We start from the raw sequence: 21,573 nt of genomic DNA, 5'->3' as shown, positions 1-21,573 counted from the left end.
ACACCTTTTGCTTTTATTTAGTCACAAAATATGTGTACTCTGGAAAGAAGCAAGCCAGAAATTTACAAGCTAGGGCAGTTGGGGCTTAAGAGGTCTTTCATGGTCATCAGTGGAGAAATGTGATGTGTACTTACCACAGTAAGCCACTTTCTCAATGTAATGCTCTCTCTCTCACACACATTTCTGCTCTCTTGACCAGACAATCATGCTCTGGCACAGGAGATACGCTGGGCAGTGGGCTTCTGACAGGCCTGTGCCTCTATCCCAGCTACAGCTAGTACCTGATATCTGAAACCTTGGATGCAGGCCAGCCTGATTCCATGGGGAACTGTTCTACACTGGAGGCTTCCTGTCACATGTCTGACAGTGACCATGACCAGTCACGGGACTGTGGAACATCACTCACAATGAACTTGGCTTTTGTTCTGTACTAAGCATTGTTTTCCATGCTGACTACAGCCTCTCTTGGACCCTCACTCAGAGCTAGTAATGGGAAAGAGGCAGGAAGATATGAGCAAAAGTTTTGAGCAAAAGTTTTGCTCTTTATTATCTCTTATGTTATTTACTAATATGTAAAGCCTTTAGAGTTTTATTCTTTATCTGCTTTGACTAAAAAAAAAAAAAAATTTAAAAGCTAAGGATTTTGTCTTCTTGCTCTTCCTGGAAGATCCTTGGCCCTGACTTGGAAGAAGAACTCATGTAGAGGTCCTTGACATTCTACTTCTGCTGAGACGTACTTTAACAACCATTTAACAACCAACAACATCTGCTGAATTTCTTGAGTGATGCAGGACTGTCTTCTCTAAGCACTCAAAAGAGGAAATGAGGACTTAAAGGCTTTTTTTTTTTTGAGTGGAAAACACTTGTAGTCCCTGAGAAATAAAAAAGTTGTAAGTGAAAGATGGTTGTTCTTTGGTCACCTTTAAAGAGGATTAGATCAGCTCATGCAGAGGGGAAAAAAGTCACCAACAGGTAAGATTAACTATCCATGAACATTTTAATTGTATTGAACTGACTATGCCTCCTCCCCTGTTGGCTAATTGCTAATATTCTCTAAGGAAGCACTCCATGTGTTCTGCCACTTAAGTATGGAGTAGAATTTAAAGTAGGTAAATAAATTTCCATCTAAAAATATATGTATTTAAATATCTGACTATCAGCTAGGTTGCTCTAATTAATATTCTTGGTGTTATAACCTGCAGCAACATTTAGTAAGTGATATCTTTTTAATCTGCTTCATCTCTTCGTTCCCAGGAGTCTTTCTGACATAGATTCCTTCGATGTTGTTGACATCTGTTTCAAGAGTCCTCAGAGAAGGCTGCTTATGTAAAGGACAATCTGTCTTGCTGGAACAGCTCAAAAAGATGGTTCAGTATCATTACTCTCACTTCATCAGCAGGGGAAAATTATTAGCTCTGTTACTCTGGCTTCCCCTACTCAGGCAAGTGAAATGACAATGGGCAGTGTTCTTTCCTTTTGCTTTGCACGAGGGTGGATCTCCACAACCTGCTTTTGTGCATGACTTTAGTGTTCATGCTCAGCTATCCTTCATAACCACAGTAAATAAGAGAAATTGTATAGTCTGCCTAGGAAATTTCCACTAAAATATTCTACTCTCATTTTTCTCCTCCAAGTGTAGTGCAGAGCTCTGTTGAGTTAACCAAAAAAAAAAAAAAAAAATCCCAAACCCATGAGCAATTACCATCTGCTTGCCCATTAAATGTGTTGTGGGCATTTTTTTTCTCCTCTCGTTGTCAGAGCCTATTAAGCTGGTCTGGCTCATGTCCACACTAAAAAAAGCTGCAATACCACCAGAAAAGGAATGATTTTATTTTTTGGGTAAAAATATGAGATCATTAGGAGTTTCCTAACACTATATCATAATAAAATGTAAAAAAAATCTCCAATCATCTTGCAACTCACTTCCATTTAGCACTGTGAAACCAAATTCTTTTTTTAATCATATAAAAAAGAAGGGCTTTCAATCTGTAACTTGATTGTCAGTTGGCAATACATGTGTTGGAATTTCTTCAAATATTACTTCGAAAGAGATAATAATGGGTTTTGTCCCCAAGTGTCCCAGATGAGTTTCAGTAGCAAGATATTTTTTCAGAGAATCAATCTCTATTAATCTATTGATTTCTAAGTGCATTCACTTTAAAATGTTCAGATTTAGTCTGAGATTTCCACAGCATTCTCCTGATGAAATTGTGTTTCCATGGTGCACTGTTTAATTGGTAAAAAACTGTTAGTATGGCCAGGCCCAGAGTGGTGGTGAATGGAGTTACATCCAGCTGGGGACCACTCACAAGTGGAGTTCCTCAGGGTTCAGTTTTGGGGCTGTTCCTCTTCACTGACACCTGGATGAGCATGTCCAGGAAGAGCAGTGGAGCTGGTGAAGGATCTGGAGCACAAGTCCTGTGAGGCATGGCTGAGGGAGCTGGAGGTGTTCAGCCTGGAGAAAAGGAGACTCAGAGGAGACCTTATAACTCTCTACAGCTGCTTGAAAGGAGGATGTACCCAGGTAGGGGTGGGTCTCTTCCCCAGGTAGCAAGTGAGAGGGTGAGAGGAAATAGTCTCTAGTTGCCCCAAGGAAGGTCTAGACTAGACATTAGGATATTTTTTCAATTTTTTTTCCCCAGGAAGATTTGTAGAACATTGAAACAGATTGGAACAGGGAAGTAGTGGGTGGAGTCACCATTCCTGGAAGTATTCTAAAAACACCTGAATATGGCCCTCGAGGACACGGTTTAATGGTAAGCATAGTGGTGGAGCTACATTGATGATCTTAAGAGTCATTTCCTTCCATGATGCTATGATTTGTCATGCTCAGTCTTCACAAAAAAAGACGTTTCTTTGTGGCTGAGGGGTGAATGTCTGATGAGCGTCTGCTCAAGTTTTGAGAAGATATGGAAACCTGAAAATGTGTCTCAATCTCAATAATTTAAAAGCAAGCTGCTAGATATTGGGTTTGTATATGCAGGAAATTCACAGCTTATCCAGCTATGAAACTCATAGTCCCATATCAGCCATACACCGGCTTCAGGCTGATGACACACATAAACAAATTAGAAATGATCGTACACATACTTTGGCTATTTTCAGCAAAAGAAAAGTGGAAATTGAAACAGAATATGAATACCTTAATTACATTTCAGTACACATTCTCCCTTTTTGTGCAGACTGACCTTTCTTGGGTTTGACTTTTTTGACCAGCAGCTGACAAATTGGAGAGATATGTTCTATTATCTGTAAATGTAAAGATTTTTTTAAATTAAAAATTTAATAGAAATTAATTATACTTTCAGTCAGACAGTCGTTGTTTGTGATGGTCTAAACCACTCATAGCCCAGCTGAAATGTTCACCACACAGGTTTAAATAAGACCTTTTCTAATTCAAAATATGCTCAGCTGCTGCAGCTCGAGGTTCCCAAATACAATGTTATATCTGACCCTCTCATACAAAAATAGATTTTCTGAGAAAAGCAAATCTCAAATGAAAAAACTGTTTCCATCTCACAGCACTAGCAGAATTCAGCTTCTCAATACCAAGGGCTCAGGAAAGCATGGGTGTTTGACATCACATGTTACAGCCATTTGTCTTTTTCAGATATACTTTTACTGCCTATCTCAAAACGGTCTGCAAAATCACAGGTGACAGGCTGTGGCAGAGTTATCTTCAACAAGGAATCCCCCAATGCAGTTACATTCTTGATGTGGGGTTTTTGGTGGGTTTTTTGGTTGTGGTGGTGGTGGGTTTTTTGATTTTTTTTTTAATTGAAAAGGGATGGGTCAGTTACAGAATACATAAAAATCTCAATTGGGATTTTTTAACTGGGGATGTTTATGGTTGCCACAAACCGCCTGGTATGCCAATATACAGAACAGCATCATGTCAGCATTGTTCAGTAGCCTTCATTTAAATCACATTTTCAGAGACAGCTTTATGGACTCCAGATCATCCGTGGCACTTCAGGAAGAAAATGAAATTAAAACATTAAAATAGACTTAATCAGAACCATGATGAGTATCATTCCACCCAGACTTTCATTTGGAAGATAAATATTTGCCCCAAGTATGTAGTCCATGCCACCACTGCTGTCAGTGAAGAGAGGGAGCTTGCAGTAGGGCAAATCATTTCGTCCCAGGATCAGTTTCTGAGAAATAAATCACTAATGCATCTTCATAACTGGAGTAATTTTTAACTCCAGATGTCCTCATAATGTGCCTGCAGATTTCTTTTTTTGTTTTCCTCTGGAGAGGATTTTACCTGACAAAATGTACTTTTAAAATGGGAAAAGGTAGATTGCACCAGTCTAACCACTGGAATTTATCCTTTATTTTTTTTCTTTTTTTTTCTTTTTTTTTTTTTTAATAAGAAAGCAGAAACTGTTTAAAAATAATAATTTACCTCCATTATGAAGCCTATCAAAATCACCTGCTTTCATTCTTCAATATCTGGATCTTGTTCCCAATACTTGTCTGATATGATAGTTCTGGTTCCCTTAAGCTGTCTGTTTCTTGGGGAAACCAGTGAAAAGTATTTTCTTGCCCTGTTATCTTCCTCAAACACAGACCTCGCCTGGAACATGAAGTACATGGGGAGCCTGCTCTTGAACTCACAGTCTGCAGCAGCATTAGCATGTGTTAGTTTTAGCAACGTTGGGCTCAAATTCTGAGTAGGTGTTCTGGCATGTAAATAATATGGGCTGATTCTCCGTGACAGTCCTTTGGCTGCTTCTGTTAGTACAACACCCCAAAAAACTGAATGATCAAACAATGGTCCTAGGGAAGGGTAGGTAAAAGGGTATTGGGTTTTCCTATGAGATGTATGGCAATAGCTTTTTCTAATATGATGCAACACTTTCATGCTGAATATAACAGCTAATAATTTGTGCCTGAGCAAGTAAAATGAGTCTTAGGTGTGTGGAACTTGCCATTCAAAACCACGCTTCCACTTCCAAATGTAGCCTGATAGGAATTTCACAGGAAAGCATTGCAAACAATTTATGAAATCACTGGGGTTTTTTATTAGCTGTGATTCCATTTTAAAAGAACATTATACCATTTACCCACATCATGCAGGAAAAAATACCAGGAAAATAACAAATTAAAATCACATTCACAATGTCTCTACTTTAAATCATCCTCAAGTACTGCATGCATCTTAAAGAAAGCTGGGGAGCATTTCTACTAGAAAATGCATGACTAAGTTAAATTTTGTTCTGTGTGTATGAAAGAGAGAAACAGGCAATTTTTTTTAATGACAGTACTGAAACATTTTACTAACTCAGTGCATGAAGAAACAGTTATCTTGATAACATATATTCAGAACAAATACAGACAACTTTCAGATACAGAAGACATTACATTTAGATCACAACAGCTAATTTCTAACAATGCTTGTTCTAGCACAAAAAGCTTGGCAAAAAGATGTATTCAGCAGCACTGCTATGGTCTTTCTTGATGAAGAAGAGAGGTTAGGAGGGATCTAAGCCAATGCATGATACTAGAAACATAGACAGAGGAACTCCAAAGTGATTAAGCACATGATCTTATATTTTGTTTTATTCATTTTAAACACAAGAGTAGCATTGATAATTAATATTGCAGTCTGATTTCATATGGCTTTCTCTACATATAAATGTGAGTTCACAAGGTCAATGGCAAACTAAATCATTTACCCTCCAAATGAGAAGGCCCTTTGACTATTTTTTTACTAACCTATAAGGTCTTGGAGTTGTGAGGGAAAATGACTGCAGTGTCTAGCCAACAACCTTTCTGTGTAAATAAAAACTAGTTATAAAACTAAAATACCTCATTTACCTGAGATTGAACAGACCAGTGACACAAATAAAACAATGTCATGAAAGACAAAAAGATAGCCAGAATCCAAACAATGAACCATGCTTTTCTTTGGTCTCTTGTTTAAGTGCTTCATCACCTGCTTGAGTGCCAAGGGGAAAACCGTGAGACAATGCTTCTGACTTCCACACATGAGGCAAAGGTGTCAGTGTCCCTTGTTACCAGTTCTAAGTGAGAAGGGAAATAGATGGGCAGAGGAGAAGGGAGAGTGCCTTGCTCTTGAGTCTGTTCAGCATGGCTTAGGCACTTCAGGACCATGGAATGACTTAAGGAGAGATCTACTCTCATGCAATGTGACAGAGTTATGTGAGGCAAAACCAAGCAAAACCTATCCACTACCTGTGGTAGATCTTCTGTCATGTTTCTTATGGCAAGAAAAGGAAAATGGGAACTACCAGCACACACCTGGATGAACTCTTTGCTGTCAGTGGAGGAAGGCCTGGTGCAGGTGTGGCTAGTTGAGATACAAAAGCAATAAAAGGGCTGAGCTGGGAAGCCCCCACAAAGAAAAAGACTCAGTAAACACTATTTAATAAACCACCTTCCCTTTCTCCCCTGTTTTGTGAACCTGGAATGAGGCCCACCAGACTCAGTATAGTGATCCTATGGCCCTCTTCAGGGGTTCAATCCAGATGTTAACACAGCTTAGGAGCTCAGCTCACAAGGGCAGTATTTTTAGTGTTCTGAGCGCAGGGACAGAATTACCTGCTTAAGAAATTTTAGTACAGTCTACGGAAGATCCTGACTTAGACCGGTCATTCAATGCCAGCAAGCTGCTGAGGCAGAATTATCTAAAATGGTACCAAACAGTCTTCCTTACTCTCTCTCTTCTCCCCGTCTTCTCCAATTTCCTCACCTTCCACAGATGTGTGCACAAACACGCACATCAAGCTGTCAGAGAGACTGTGAAAACAATCAGCACTAACATTCTGCAAGGAGAATGCTAGGCAGAAAATTCTGATCTTTTATCCGGAACAGTCTTTGGATGAGGAAGGGAATAAGTAATAGGGCAAGGGAAAGGTCAGCAAGCAAGTGGTAGAGAAAAGCCAAAGTAAAGTGGAATAATCTTAACTTCTGATTTGCTTGTTTGCAGAGTTCTCCAACGCAAGGCCAGGGGACTATATGAATGGACGTGTTCATTTTAGCACAGGCGCATTTCTGCTGGTTTTACTTATGTAGGAGAGGATGCGTGCCACAGAGATTAATCAAGCCATTTCAAATGTATTGATGTTTGTATGACAGTAATCTAGGATAGGAGACAGGCACCAGTGAGTGGCTGAAACGAAGAGCCAGGCTCTGCCTTTTAGCTTTCTGGGGATGTTGGATACTCTGTAGCAGAGCATCAAAATAAGATGCTGCCCCTGTGACAGAAAGAGAGTTTCCAATTTTGTGAGATTTACTTAAACAACCTCAAATTACTAGTTGCTGAATTTGCATAGGGTGAGTAGGACACTTTTCCTAGAAAATGGTAAATTGTTCAACACTACCATTCTGTACACAAGCACTGATTCATAGAGTGTTCTGGGTTTATTGAAAGTCTCAGGAGGAAAGCAGTCATCTTGCTTTAAATGAAAGTTAGGCGGAAAAAAGTCTCACTGGCATTATCCAGATGAGTAAAACCTGCCTTCTGGATAGCCCATGGCAGCTTGTACTTGAACAAACTTTTGTACTTGAACAATCTTTTTCATAGATCCAGCCTGAAACAAGTTGCATCTTTATCAACTTGTTCTGACTTGTATATCAGTCAAACCTCTTCTAACTCTGCCTTGGATTCAATAAAAAGTTACGTTTGAAATTATTTGAGAAGAAGTGAGGACTATAACACTTGAATAAAAATTGTGAAGAGGGCATACTATATTTATTGTCTTTCAAAATACTCTTTCACTATTACAACAGATGCTACTAGAAGGTACGGAGCTCTCATGCTCAATTCCTTAACCATGGTACAAATTTCTTCTGCTTATCTGGAAAGGTGGTAAATGTCTTCTAAAATATCTTATTCAGGATAATATTAAGATGTTTGCCTAAACTCAGTTGCACTGAACAAGGGAAAAGAAGATCCATTGAAGTAAAATGTTAAATTTAGGCACATAATGAAGTGTCTGATATTATCCTCTTTTTCGTTGCCAGCAGAAAGAATGTATTTGCTTTCAAATCTCATCCATGTACTTAGGAAATTTTTGTTGTTCCCAGGACAGGGACAAGCAGTGCTAGTTCTGCCAGACAAACCCTGATTCTCCTGACAAGATTGTGAGACTAAGATGGCATGTCTACAGCATTGACTACAGAGACCTAGCCAGATGCAAAATTTCAGGATTAGCTCCTCAGATGGCAAGACAGATACCTGATCATGAGAACCTGTGTTCAAAATAGGTCTGTTTATTGAATCTATGTAGGTATTAGCAAGTCAACATCTCCCATAGAATTTGGATTTTCTTATGCAATTATGTGATATCTACAGTGTTTTATTGAGGAGACCTCTGTACCTGTGTCTGCAAAAGGCCACAAGCATAATGGTGAGAAAAAAATCTCCCACCCTGCTAGCATCAAGGGATACCACACACTTCTGTAATATTAATTAGCTCCTGCACAGCACTAAGAAGCATCCTCACTTTATGCCTTTATAGTAAGTAGAGACTGAAACCTACATTTTACAGGTGCAGAATCTCAGTGGGGCAGAAAATAAGTGACCTCCCCAAGGCAATGCAGTAATTTAGCACAATAAACATCATGGATATTTATGAATCTGCCATGACTAACATTCAGACCACCACACATTCCCATACACTGCAGGAAAGGGTGGGCAGGACACAGCCACAACAATGTGCTGGAACCCAAACGTCCAACCTGCAAACACTGCTGGAAACAGGATGGTTGAATATGACAGAAAGAGGAAGATTGGTTAAACAGAGCAGCAAATACACTTGTCATTGGCTTCAGAGGGGTTGGGGAGGTCCTCTATCAGAGCACTGTGCACTCTTCTATGGTTTCAACTCTCTGTATGGCAAGTGCCTGACCAATTTGCCCACTCAAGGTAAATGTATGGCTAATTCCCAAAGTAACATGACTCTTGCTTAGATTCTGAGGCATTTAACTTCTACAGCATCTGAGGGCAGATGACTCACTTCTTCCACAATTCTGAGTGATATCAGCTGTGTAAGTCAGGCATGATTTACTTTCCAAATGATCTTTAATTTATGTCACAGATGGAATTATAACAGAAAAGTCTGCTTCCATGGGAGAACTGACATACCCTTCCAAGAGCAGATGTGCTCAACAAAAAATGGCTAATGTGACCCAATCAATAGGAACATTATAATTATGATTAATTATTATCAATAATAAAAATAAGATCATTTAAAAAAATAAAAGAGGCCACTGTTCATACTTAGTGAAGACTCCTTCTTGCATTGGATGGAAATGAGATTGTTTCTTTTCTATGCTTGATGTGCAGTTGCCTTATTAACATACATAGTACTATGGCTTATAATAAAAGTTGTGTAGTCTGCAGCTTTTTAATCTTTACATCCATTCAGAGGCATCTACTGGATGTGACTATGTACAAAATTAAGGAATGGATGCGTCTTGGGGTGGAAGAAAGGGAAAGAGGCAGTTGGAAGGGAATGGGAAGCGAAGGGACTCCTAGTGAGCAGTAGAGGGCAGAGGTGGGGAGGACTGCGGGATGAATGGCAAGATTGTAAATCCCCATTGGGCAAAAGAGAAATCCTTTGCAGTACTGTTTATGCCCATCTAACAGTCTGCAGCTATTACTTCTTGAACATGTCCTGCAGGGGGCCTGGTAAGTATTTGATGACTGTGTCTAGGATGCTCTCTTCTTCTTCCTCCTCCTCATCCCCACAGCCAGGAGGGATCGCCTTCTTTGGGCGTGTCAGACTCCCTTCAGCATTAGCTTCCAGTGCAGCCTGGGCCTCTGCTTCTTTTTCTTCCTTCTTCTTTATCCCATACTGCAAGGGAGAGATAACACATCGTCTGTATCATAATATGAGAAATAACACATCTGCTGAACAGAATGGCTGATGAAGCCAGCCATTGCATGTGGTGCCCCATACTCTGCAATAAGAACATCACATATTCTCATTTTGCTCTTTTACACAGATACTAAAAATATCCATACTAACAACCCTCCACTAAGTATAGCCCAGTGGATGGCTAGCCTTCACAAGACAAGAAGCTGTGATCACTTAGAAGCAAGCACCGGGGAGAAACTGAGACTATGCAGCCAAGGGTTGCTAGTAAAGAGAATATAAGCTCTGTGTTAGTGAAGAGTTAGAGCGGCATTCTACTGATGTTGATCCTCCTCTTTTCTGTTAACAAGTCTGATGCTCAGGTCCATCATTTGCAACAATTTCTAAAGTCCATCTGCAGCATTTTATAGTTTATAGATATGACAAAACTTCAGGGAAAAATTAGATACCAACAAAAGAAAGCAAACAGGTCAGGACAGACAGGACGGCAGTGAAGACAACAGTTTTAGATATTCTCATGTGGGACATATCCTATAACATTTATTCATGTTCTCTTTGTACAGGTGGGACAGAAAGACCTCTGTGAAAATAAATTATTCTGAGAAAATCAGCTGACTCATACTATTTAAAGAGAAACACTCTGAACCCTGTGAGTAGAATGGGTACTTGAAATTTGCTACTTCTGCTAAGAATTAGCAGCATGCCACTAAGACATTACTTGAGTAGCCAGAATCTTATTTTATGATATTACATTCAAGAGGCTAGATTTAATACAGGACTAAACATATGCATATGCTGCTCTTTCCATGAGTGTTTGCACTGCTTCAGAGATTAAGGTAATACACAAGAAAAAAAAATATCAACTCAAACTGCCACATGCAAATCTAGAGCAAAAGTCTACCTGCAAGCTATCCTCTGTATTATCAAATCATAGAATGAGTTAGGCTGGGAGGTGAATTTCAAGGCCATCCAATCCAAGAAGTGAATAGGAACATTTTCAGCTAGGTCAGGTTATTCAGAGACCTGCTCTGTTTATTGAGATCAATTCAAATTTCCCAGACTGCTTCCAGTTTTTTGGATGATAAATGGAGGTTAAACTTTCTTGGTACCGTGATCGTGATGCTAACTCAGGAAGTGTCCCATTTCTTAGTGCCCAGTTGTGCTTCAAAGAGGCCAGCTGTACCTTTCAAGGATGCTTGAGTCCCCAAGCTCACAGCTCCCTGTCTGGCAGCAGTATTCTTCTGCTTATCCTTTTTACCTTTTGAAAAGGTACCTTAATGGCTGCTCACTATCAGCTCCTCAGCCACCAGTCACCTCACAAGCACCCGCACAATTGCTTACAATCCATGTTGCATGAATATGCTTGAAAACAACATTGAAAAGAAAATTGAATATGATTTCAAAAACATCAAAGAATTAAGTTGGTACCATGCATTCAGTATTTTCGAGTACCAATAAAATCTTACTGCTGAATAGACATGAATAAGATGCTATTTTCATTATTTTTTCTTTTCATTTTTTCTACTTCTAAAATTAGAACAAATTGTTAACCAGTAAAACCAAATGTGCACTGCTGCATTCATGACTTTCTGATTTCATAGGGCTCTTGGGTGTGATTTTTCCTCCTAAATATTTCTGAGCAAAGGTATAATTTTTGATTCCTTTCTCCATTGTCATTTATATTTAAGATGACAACATGCAAAGTTGAAGGCAGTGGCTTCAAAACACTCTAGCTCTCTAAATCAATTCTCTCATGACAAAATGGTCATTAAGGACATTTGTCTTATAATTTTTATACCTACTGGGTGCTGGTCACACCTGATTTCATGGGAAAGATATTAAAGACAAATTATATTTCCATTCACGTGTGAGACAAAGAAAGAATTTGACCAACTTATAGTTACAGGGCTGTACACCACAAAGGAGATTCAACACAGGACCAGCTACCACACAGATGGAATGACATGCACTGCTAAATTGTAGTCAGTCTGCCCCATTCTCCCTCTCAGGCCACAGGTAGATGTCTCTAGGTGATTCCCAGTGTGATTTACACACAGATTATGCCTTCCTGCGCCAGCTAGAGGGGAACAGCAGTGGAGACACCATAAATCATAGTAACACACAAGTACCCTGCATACTTTCAAATCCTCCATCTCAAAACAAGTATCAGCTCAAGATGTGTTGTTCCTCTAGCTCAGGAATTTGCTGAACAAACATTCAGCTCACAGGAAGGAGTGAGTGGAACAAAACCAACCAGTTATTAGAATCCAGTATTATAATTTAAATTTGGTAATATTTTGTAATGCTTTGCATTAACAAAAATGTAAGCTGTGAAGATTCATAGGTGAATAAAATGACATACTTTAGGTTTGAAATTGTTTCAGAGGAAATGAAATTATAGAAATGGAAGTCTTAATAGCAGAAAAATTTTAAAGAAGTGTCTTCACATGAAATAATTTGTGTGAAATCAACAAATTATTTTTAAAAACATGACTAAAATTAATCTTCCTGGTGCTCTAGTTTTCCTGAGGATAGGAAATATTTCATTACTTCCAAAAAATTTGAGGGATGAGAATAGTTTCATTTTTACTCAGAGTTCAACCCTACAAAATTCAGTATCAAAAGTTGTATCATTACCTGCTTGGTCTTCACTCACATATTCATGTCTTCTACTATATGCAGAATTATGGACCAAACCCAGGAAGATACTGAAACATTTTTAGTATGCCACTCTTGTCACTCCTGAAGTTATTACTCTGTGGACACATGGGGATTGTTGTCACTGGGTCATGTTAGAGAAACACTGTCGGCTGGAAAGAGGAGGGAAAAAATACCCAGACCCCTGGCCTAACCCACACTTACTGACTGCATGTCAGGAAAAGACTAGACTAACATACTAACATACAACATCAACCTCCTCCCTGTCTCTCTTCTTCCTTATGCCTACAGTTTTTCACATGGCAAAGTAGTTGCATGAACTGGAAACATTCTGGAAAATATGATCTAATGACAGTAAAATTGTCAGGGAGTAGAGGGCTGTTGAGCCAATGGGATCTGCAGCCCAAAATGTGGACCTATTATAAATATAGTTACAATTTCCTAAGACAAGCCAACAGTTTCTACTAAAAATATGTTTATCTAGCAAATATCTAGGCCATGGAATGGATAAACAGTAATATCCTAGTTAAGAGACTAGCAGAAGTAATGGCGTATCTTTGGGTCAGGAGTGGAACTGACTCTGCAGGAAGACAGCGACACTCAACATGCAAGGGAGTGGTTTTCCTTAGATGAGATTTGGAGCTGCTTACTTAGAGACAGGTAATTTATCTGAAAAAGCTAAAGAACTAAAAAAAGGAGGTTTATGAGGGATACAAAGATAACTTGAAGACTATATGGTAGGACAAGAGGAGTCAGAAAAAAACTCTTCCCTCCAAGGTGTTCTGAGAGCTTAAAACTGGACCTCAGTCCAAATATTACTGCATATGAAATAATACTGTGTGAAATAATACTGTCTATCACATAACACTGAGCTTTATCTTCTGGGAAAAGGTTGGCTTGTGAATTGTAGTGGTTACATCTCTCTTCCAGGAATTGAACTTTGCAGTGCTTTTGCACAGCTGCAGGTAGAACAATGCTGAAACTATGTCCAAACAGCTGTGGCAGATACAGCCACCTCTGGAATTACTATTTTATTTACTAGCTAAGGTTTGAAAAGCTACTGAGAGATTTAAATGCTTATTCCTTATCTTGCTTCCTATAAATGTTATGGGATATAAAAGTTAGTCCATACTAACAGCTCTGTCTGTTTCATTCATATTCTGAACCCCAATACAAAAAAGAAAAAAAATTAGCCAGATTTCAAAGCATATGGTTAGAAAAGACACTGAAAGGGCAGCATGCACTCCATTTTATCTCAAGAGTTAACTTGACCTGAATAAGTCTTTTTCTTAGACTCCAACTACTGAAAATCTCTCACCTGTTCTGGAACTTAACTACCATTTGCAATTAAAATATTTCTCCTCATGTCTAATGTGATTTGTCATGAAATGCCTTAAAAATCTGGAAAATATGCAGCTACTGCAAAAAGATTTATCTTTCACCTGTCCTTTTGGAAATTGTTTATCAATTGTGAAAAGTTCTTATTTTTCTCTTCCATTACCAAAGAGAACATCAGCCCAATTTAGATCTTTCCATCATTAATGCATGGAATTTTCTGCCAGGAATATATGATATATGTAGGACTGAAACAAATCAAGAGCAATAGAGTTCAGCACTGACCTTTAGCTCCACAACTGTGAGAGTCTAGGGCACAGAAAAAGACCCCTTTTATTTGATTTGTACAAACTTGGAAGTCTTTCTACGTGATTTCTTTGGTCTCTCTGTGAGTGAACAGGCTGTCAAATACAGGAGGTGTGGGTGCTGAAACCCAGAGCCCCAAGTACACTGTTCTCACCACTTTCTAAAGCTACTTTGATATAGATCTGCCCAAAAATGTGCCCTGGCTTTTCTTTCACCTCAAATCTGCTGATTTCATTTTGCGCTAAATTGGGCTCTTTTTGCTTGTTTGTTTTTGTTGGTCTACGTGTCTTTGTAATCAGTTCATTCATCCTGAGCTTGATAGTGAAGACTAGTCCCCAGAAAATTTGTGGGGGAGCCTTTTGACACATATGAAAGGAGGACATTCTCTCTGTCTCTCAAGTAACTCATTTAAGTGCAAGATATGCCATGCAGTGTTAGAATTACACAGACTGCTTTCAGGCAACTCAGACATGCTGACTCTAGATAATCTCTTTTCTTTCTGAGGAGTAATGAACAAAGAATCACAATCTGCCACATGGGCAAGCATGCCAATTTCAATATGTGGCAAGGAATGAAAGCTATGGGAGAGTATGCAGGGTGTCTCAGTCCATGACACAGGAGCAGGGTGTGGTTGGGTGTGTGTGTGTGTGGGGGGGTCTGTGTGGAGCGACTGTAGGTATTTTCTTGTCTCTACATGCTGCTGCACAGCTCTGCTGACCCTGTCAATGTGTTAGCAGAAGACAGCTGATTAATAATGGAAAGAACAAGGCAAAGTCTGGCAGCCACAGTCCTAAATTACATTGTTCAATTGTGTTTGAGCCAAACAGGACCACAGTTCAGGAGAGAGGTGGCAGAGAGAAAGAAAGGAGGACAATTAAATTTCAGGTGGGGGACACATGAGATGCAAAGCTAGGGCCTCATCTCTCCGGGAAAAGATGCTCCAAAACCATCTCCTTGGGGGCTGTCAGAGTTTTCCAAGCAGTTTTCCAGCAGTGATTATTTGTAAACTTCACTCATGTCCTTTGAATCCTTTACCTCATCCAAGTTTCCACTTTCCCATAAATTCCCTGTGGCTACACATGTCTTGCTACTCTGTGCTAGCTCAGGCTTTCAATTCTGTCAAAATCACAGCAATTCTTCTTGCATGACCTGTCTTGTTTCAGGTCTTCCAGTATGTTCTTCAGTCATATCCCCCTGTTTCTCTCAGGGGGCTCTCACAACAAACACAGAGGCCTGCAGGTTTTCTCTTGCACCACTAACACAAATCAGATGCCAATGCAGATTTCAAAGGGCTCATCTGATCTTCATCAGCCTCCCATAAGCATCTTCTTCTGGTGACACTGGGTGAATCTAGCAGTCTTTCCTTCTCCCCCATGGCAATATTGCTGCCTGAGAACCACACCCCTGGTTTCTGTTCCAATTAGCTGTGGAACTGCAGAACAATCCTATGGGAATACCCAGTGTCCCAAGCATCCAAGAGTAATGCTACCCTAAACAATAGATATGAAATTTTCTTTTCTGCTGCTCCGTAAGAGATGGAGTGCAAGATAAAGTACTGCTCTCTGGAGGAAATCAAATCTGTACTCAACAAGCCTTGTTTGTTTGCTTTGATTGAAAACAACATCATATCTGTCCACTGTTGATGTTTAAGTGAAAACCAGAACTGCATCAGGTTCCTGATTGCAGAAGCCGCCTCTGAATCTTTTGCAAACTCAGATCAAGGGGAATTGTTTCATTGGTTTCCACGGAGACCAGCCCAGACAAACGTAGTTGAAAGAAAGGGATCATAGGATTATAGAATGACTTGGGCTGGAAGGGAACTTACAAATATCTCCAAATCATCCCAAACCCCCGACAGGCAGGGACACTTCCACTAGACTAGTTTGCCCAGAGTCCCATCCAGCCATGGGAGAGAGGAGAGGTGCACCAGCCCTCTAATCATCTTTGTGACCCTCCTCTGTCCTTGCTCCAACAGGTCCATGTCATTCTTATCTTGAGGATCCCTGACCTGGACACAGAGCTCCAGAGAGGTTTCATGAAAGCACAACAGAAGGATAGAATCACTTCACTAGATCTGCTGGCCAAGCTGCTTTTAATGCAGCTCAGGATAGGATGATTTTCTGGACAGCAATGTGCACATTGCCAAGCCATGTCAAAGTTCTTATCCTCTCTCAAGTCCTTCTCCTCAGGGCTGCACTCAATCCATCTGCTGCCCAGTCTGTATCTGTGCTTGGGATTGCCCTGGCTCAGGTACAGGACCTAGCACTTGGCCTTGTTGAACTTCATGGGGTTTGCACATCCCCACCTCTCCTGGCTGTCCAGGCCCCTCTGGATGGCATCCCTTCTCTGCAGCACATCGGCTGCCCCACACAGCGTGGTGTCTGTGGCAAACTTGCTGAGAGTGCCCTCGATCCTGCTGTCCATGTCACTGACAGAGATGTTAAACAGTGCCAGTTCAACACTGAACCCTGAGGACACCACTCATCTCTGGTGTCCACTTGGACACTGAGCCTTTAACCACAGGTAGAATCCTAGAAGACAAGGAGGCTAGATGTATATGTCTCAAACACTGATAGCCCAAAAGCTGTGGAGCCAACAATGCTGGTAATAACAGCTAAGAATTGTTGGTAGTAACATGCCATGGGAAAGAACAAGACATGGCTGGAGATGGGGGCCATATAGAGGTAAGTGCAGAACTTTTCCAGAACAAAAATCCTTGTTCTGGCTCCTGTAGGTAAGCCCAACACAACCACACGAATGAGGTCAAGAAGTGGGCATGGACTGTAAGGGGGAAACAAGAACACTCATGACCCCTGACAACAGAACCCATCCCTGGTTACCTTTTCCCTTTCCCTCCCCTTCTTTCCCTTCCCTTTCCCTTTCCCTTTCCCTTTCCCTTTCCCTTTCCCTTTCCCTCCCCTCTCCCTTTCCTTTCCCTTCTTCCCTTTCCCTTCTTCCCTTTCCCTTTCCTTCCCTTTCCCTTTCCTTCCCTTTCCCCTTCCCTTCCCTTCCCTTCCCTTCCCTTCCCTTCCCTTCCCTTCCCTTCCCTTCCCTTCCCTTCCCTTCCCTTCCCTTCCCTTCCCTTCCCTTCCCTTCCCTTCCCTTCCCTTCCCTTCCCTTCCCTTCCCTTCCCTTCCCTTCCCTTCCCTTCCCTTCCCTTCCCTTCCCTTCCCTTCCCTTCCCTTCCCTTCTCTTCCCTTCCCTTCCCTGAAATTTCCTTTCCTGAAATTTCCTTTCCTTTCCTGAAATTTCCTGAAATTTCCTTTCCTCCCTCCCTTCCCTTCCTTCCCTTTCTCCCTTCCTTTCCTTACTTCCCTCCTTACTTCCCTCCTTCCTTCCCTCCCTTACTTCCTTCCCTTACTTCCTCTCTAATTCATCTCTTCCCTTCTCTCTTCCTTTTCATCCTAATCCCTTTACCCATAATCCATTGCCATGTGCTTATATGGTAGGTCAGGGACTAGCTAGTACCAATTTCCATGCCAACTGTGTAATTTACTAATAAAATATTCTGAGTTTTTGTGGAGCTTCTGACTTTTGTTGTTACTTTTGGCCACAAAGATTTTTGAATTTTGCATTCTCCCTTCCCTGTAAGGATGGAATGTTACACCACAGCTCTTCATGTCCATCCAACCAATTCCTTAACCACCAAGTGATCCAGCCATCAAATCTGTGTCTCTCCAGCTTAGAGGATCTGCTCCATGATCTTGCTGGACATCTTTATTGGGATTCATTGCTCCTGAGTTTGGAGATGGAGATCCATGTATATTAAACAGCTTTTTTGGACTCCTATTCACTTCAAATTTTATCCTATGGTATTCTGCCAAGCAGGTCTCTGAAGAGCCTAAGGTCTGCTCTCCTGATACCCAGTTACAGGAGCCATCCACCATACCCCTGTGGTGCCAATAAGATCCTAGACCTGCAGGCAGATGTGCATCTCTAACTCCTCTTGTTTTGACCCTATGCTGGGTGTGCTTGCATAGAGGCAGATGGGAAACACATTTTGGCTTAATCTACTATTTGTACTGACTCTGCCAAAGCAAACTGGCCACTCTGCTCACTGCTCAAGTCACAGGACTGTGCTAAGTTTTCCTAGCCTTTTTTTCCCATTACTACACACAGGTAGTGTGAACTACAATTTGTGAACAAATTTACTACTCTTTGGAAACCAGGACCCTGAGAAACAACAGACGTACATATCATATACCATGAATTTTTTTGAATACTCAGCAGAAAGCATGTTTTCATTTTCTCTGTGTTTGCAAATATATTTATTTTATTCCTTTTGTGTGTGCAGCATCCATATTAAAACAAAGCCTTTCTGCAGTATGGTCAGCCTCAGTGAGAGGGAATGAGGTCTTGAAAGCTTCAGGAATAGAGATAATTAAAATACTAGCAAAGTTCTTCCATTTTATAATCAGAGAAGAAATCTCCAGAGTAAGCAGAGAATATCTGACTCATGAAGAAGAGCATAGGATCAGAGGCTCCAAAATACTGATTTTACCTGGAGGGTGGACTGAAATCAGTGCACTGACTCACGACCACAGTACCCAAGATATAGTACATACTGAAATCCTAAACCTGTTGGGTCCCGTGGAAAAAAGTCTACCCCAGAATCCGACTTGCAGCTTCAGTTAAGAAAATCTGGGTCAATTTTATTCTTCAAAGCAGTTAAGCAGGATAAGAAGAAAGAAAATTTACATATTCCACAGTAACAACTGCAGTTTAATTGCTCATAGGTTACATTGAAAGTTTAGATTTGCTCCATGATCACCAAAATGGGGTAAAGCTACAGAAGGTTCCCATGAGAACAGAGGTATTTTCCAGCAATGCAAAGCAGGTGTGCTCCTAGCCAAAGCAGGTTATGATTTCTTGTGTTTTCAAAGTCTAAATTTAGTTTTCCACAAGAAAATCTTTCCAGAAGCCAATGGCAGGATCCTGGAAATTGGTAAATGCAGTTGCTTGTATGAGTTTAGAAGAATTTATGTTATAGCTACATATCTGATAGCATAAATAAATAGATAGGATATACCTTTCTTTATGTGAGTGCTGTGTAAGATCAGAGCGTGGAGTATAAGCTGTTCATCCTTCTTCCTGCCTCCTGCATTTATTTCCTTTGCTAAATGAAAGCCTTTCTTTTAGTACAAGGCTGGTATAATTATTTCCCCAGGAGACCGAAGCAATTTAGATTAGACACAACTATTTCTTATCTATAGCCTGTGTTTACCACGTGTGACAGCTCTTTTTTGTTTTGGTTCTTGTTTGGTTTAGGTTTTCTGGGTTTGTTTTTATTTTTTACGTTACTAAATCTTATTTTGAAAGCTCTAGTCCAGTCAGTATGTTTTTAAAAGAACCTAATACAAGTGCTCCAGAGGATAAGGACTGGTTCACCACAGTATGAGGAGTAATATTTTTTCTTCAAGTGCAAAGCATGATGAAGACCAGATAACTTCCAAAAGAAATATAGTTTGTACTCTCCCGGGCAACAGGGAATTCACTGTTAGCTCATGAGGCTTAAAAATTAATTATTATCCTGCCTTGCTAGCTAGGTTTGTTCTTGGTGGGGTTCAGCATTTCATTGCCTTATTGATCACAAGCGCTTTCGCAGACTGGAGCTTGAAGCCAGCTGAAAATTCAGAGGTTGAGCCCTAAGCGGCTGATTCATTTTAAGTTCAGCTTTCAGTAGGTAAACTGTGTGAGCTCTGTGTCTCATCTTTGCAAATCCTTGAGAAGCCATGAAAGGAAAATTTTTTTAAAAAACAGTTTCTTAATATCAATTTTGTTTCTACTATATTTCTAGAACATTTCTCTATTAGCTATAGAGAATAAGAAACTTTAGGTACTCCTTGGTGTTTTGTAGTACACTAAAAAGGGCCCATGAACATGTAGGATGGTGTTATTAGCAAAGTAATAGGTTAACAGAGCTCATCACAGCAGAGCAAGAAGGAACTTAGAAAGGATTCTGGAAGTGGTACCCTTGTACATGACTGAAAGTATGCTCCAGGTAAATTTGTGTTCCCTAGTGTAGTTCAGCACTGTGAGAGACAGTTGCATTTAATTGTGGTCTTCTACTTCTATTAGACAGTAGTTTTGAGGGAAATTAAAAGGATAATTTTCTATCTAAAAATATTCAACAGATAATAAATATAGATTATTTGACCAAAAAAAAAAAGAATAGAGCCAACTAACAGGCCCAGGTATAAAAGCAGCACTCATATCATTATATCACTATTGCTAAGAATTCTGAGAACTAACCTGGGAAGTAAAGAGGCTCTCAGACCAACATTTAGGTATGCATCCGCAATTTTTCTCTGCTTTCTGTGTGACCATATGGGAGATGATTAATTTCTTATTGGTGAACAGAGAATTTAAGTAAGATTTACCCTTCTAAAGGGGCTACACAGAGTCTGCTCTGAAACACAGTCATTGCTTACAATGATGCCACACTGCAATATAAGAAGCTGCTTCTGTGCCATTTTCATATGTTATACTGTCCTCAGTATCTTCCCTGGGTTGATAGGATAAATTTGACAGGACAATAAACTGCCTCAAACTTTTCAGGAAGAATTTTTTTAAAGTAACCTACACCAAAGTTGTAAATGCTGACTTTGTGGACAGCACAAGGTAATGCAATTCAGCAATCGTAAGAGATCAGGAAATATTAGTTAGGTGATTTTCTTTAGTCCTTGCTTTGAGACTATTTAATTGTTGTCATCAATTCCTTGGGGATTCTTCTGTGTGGAATTAAATCCTGCCATGGCAGCTAGGATCTAATTAGCACAGCCACCCTGCCAGTACATTTGTGGAGACCAAAGCATTGTCACAAACTCTGAGCCAAGACTCAGTAAAATCAAAGGTAGTTAATCAATTAGTTTCAAACCTTTGACACACTCTTGCCTCTGAAGTACAAAGAGTATTTCTCAATCCCATTAACTGGCAACAGAAGTGAGAACTCTGACATCAAAATGCTTTTAAAATAGGAAGAAAACTTTTGACATCCAAAAGAGCAAGTAGGAGATTATGAGTGTTAATTCATATGCTGCAGCTTTTCAGAAGGACATAAAAAAAAAGAAGGGCAAGTCACTTCTTTTTCTCTAGCTCTTTTTGAACTTGCACACCAGCCTCTTCCTTACAAAATTCGAGGTCGTTTTCTTGCTTCCCAAGAGACTAGAGAAGACATGTTCGTAGTTGGTAAGGGAAAATGTCTGGTTCATCTTAACAATCCAACCAAACAGCAATAATGGTGTTGAAGTGGGAGACCCACTCAGTCTGTATAGTGTTGCTATAGCTGGGTTGCTATGACAAACCTGAAGAACTATTTTCAACTGTAAACAGCCATGGCATTAAAAAAAAATCTCAGACCATTGCAACAGCAAGCAACTAGCTTGGGCTGCTAACTCAAAATTCATTCTAGAATTGAGCTGCA

At 40.1% G+C, this 21,573-nt stretch overlaps 1 protein-coding gene across 1 annotated transcript in view; it reads right to left on the bottom strand.

Moving 5' to 3' along the window:
- Window positions 1–7,903: 7,903 nt before the first annotated feature.
- CPLX1 (complexin 1) overlaps window positions 7,904–21,573 on the bottom strand; it is a 101,232-nt gene continuing 87,562 nt past the window's right edge. Inside the window, exon 4 of the mRNA XM_068176050.1 lies at window positions 7,904–9,830. Coding sequence (XP_068032151.1) covers window positions 9,633–9,830 — 198 coding nt within the window. The 3' untranslated portion in view covers window positions 7,904–9,632. The remainder of the gene's footprint in view (window positions 9,831–21,573) is intronic.

Source organism: Anomalospiza imberbis, chromosome Z, assembly GCF_031753505.1.
Source record: "Anomalospiza imberbis isolate Cuckoo-Finch-1a 21T00152 chromosome Z, ASM3175350v1, whole genome shotgun sequence".
NCBI lineage: Eukaryota > Metazoa > Chordata > Aves > Passeriformes > Viduidae > Anomalospiza > Anomalospiza imberbis.
This window is presented reverse-complemented; position numbering and strand designations above follow the sequence as displayed.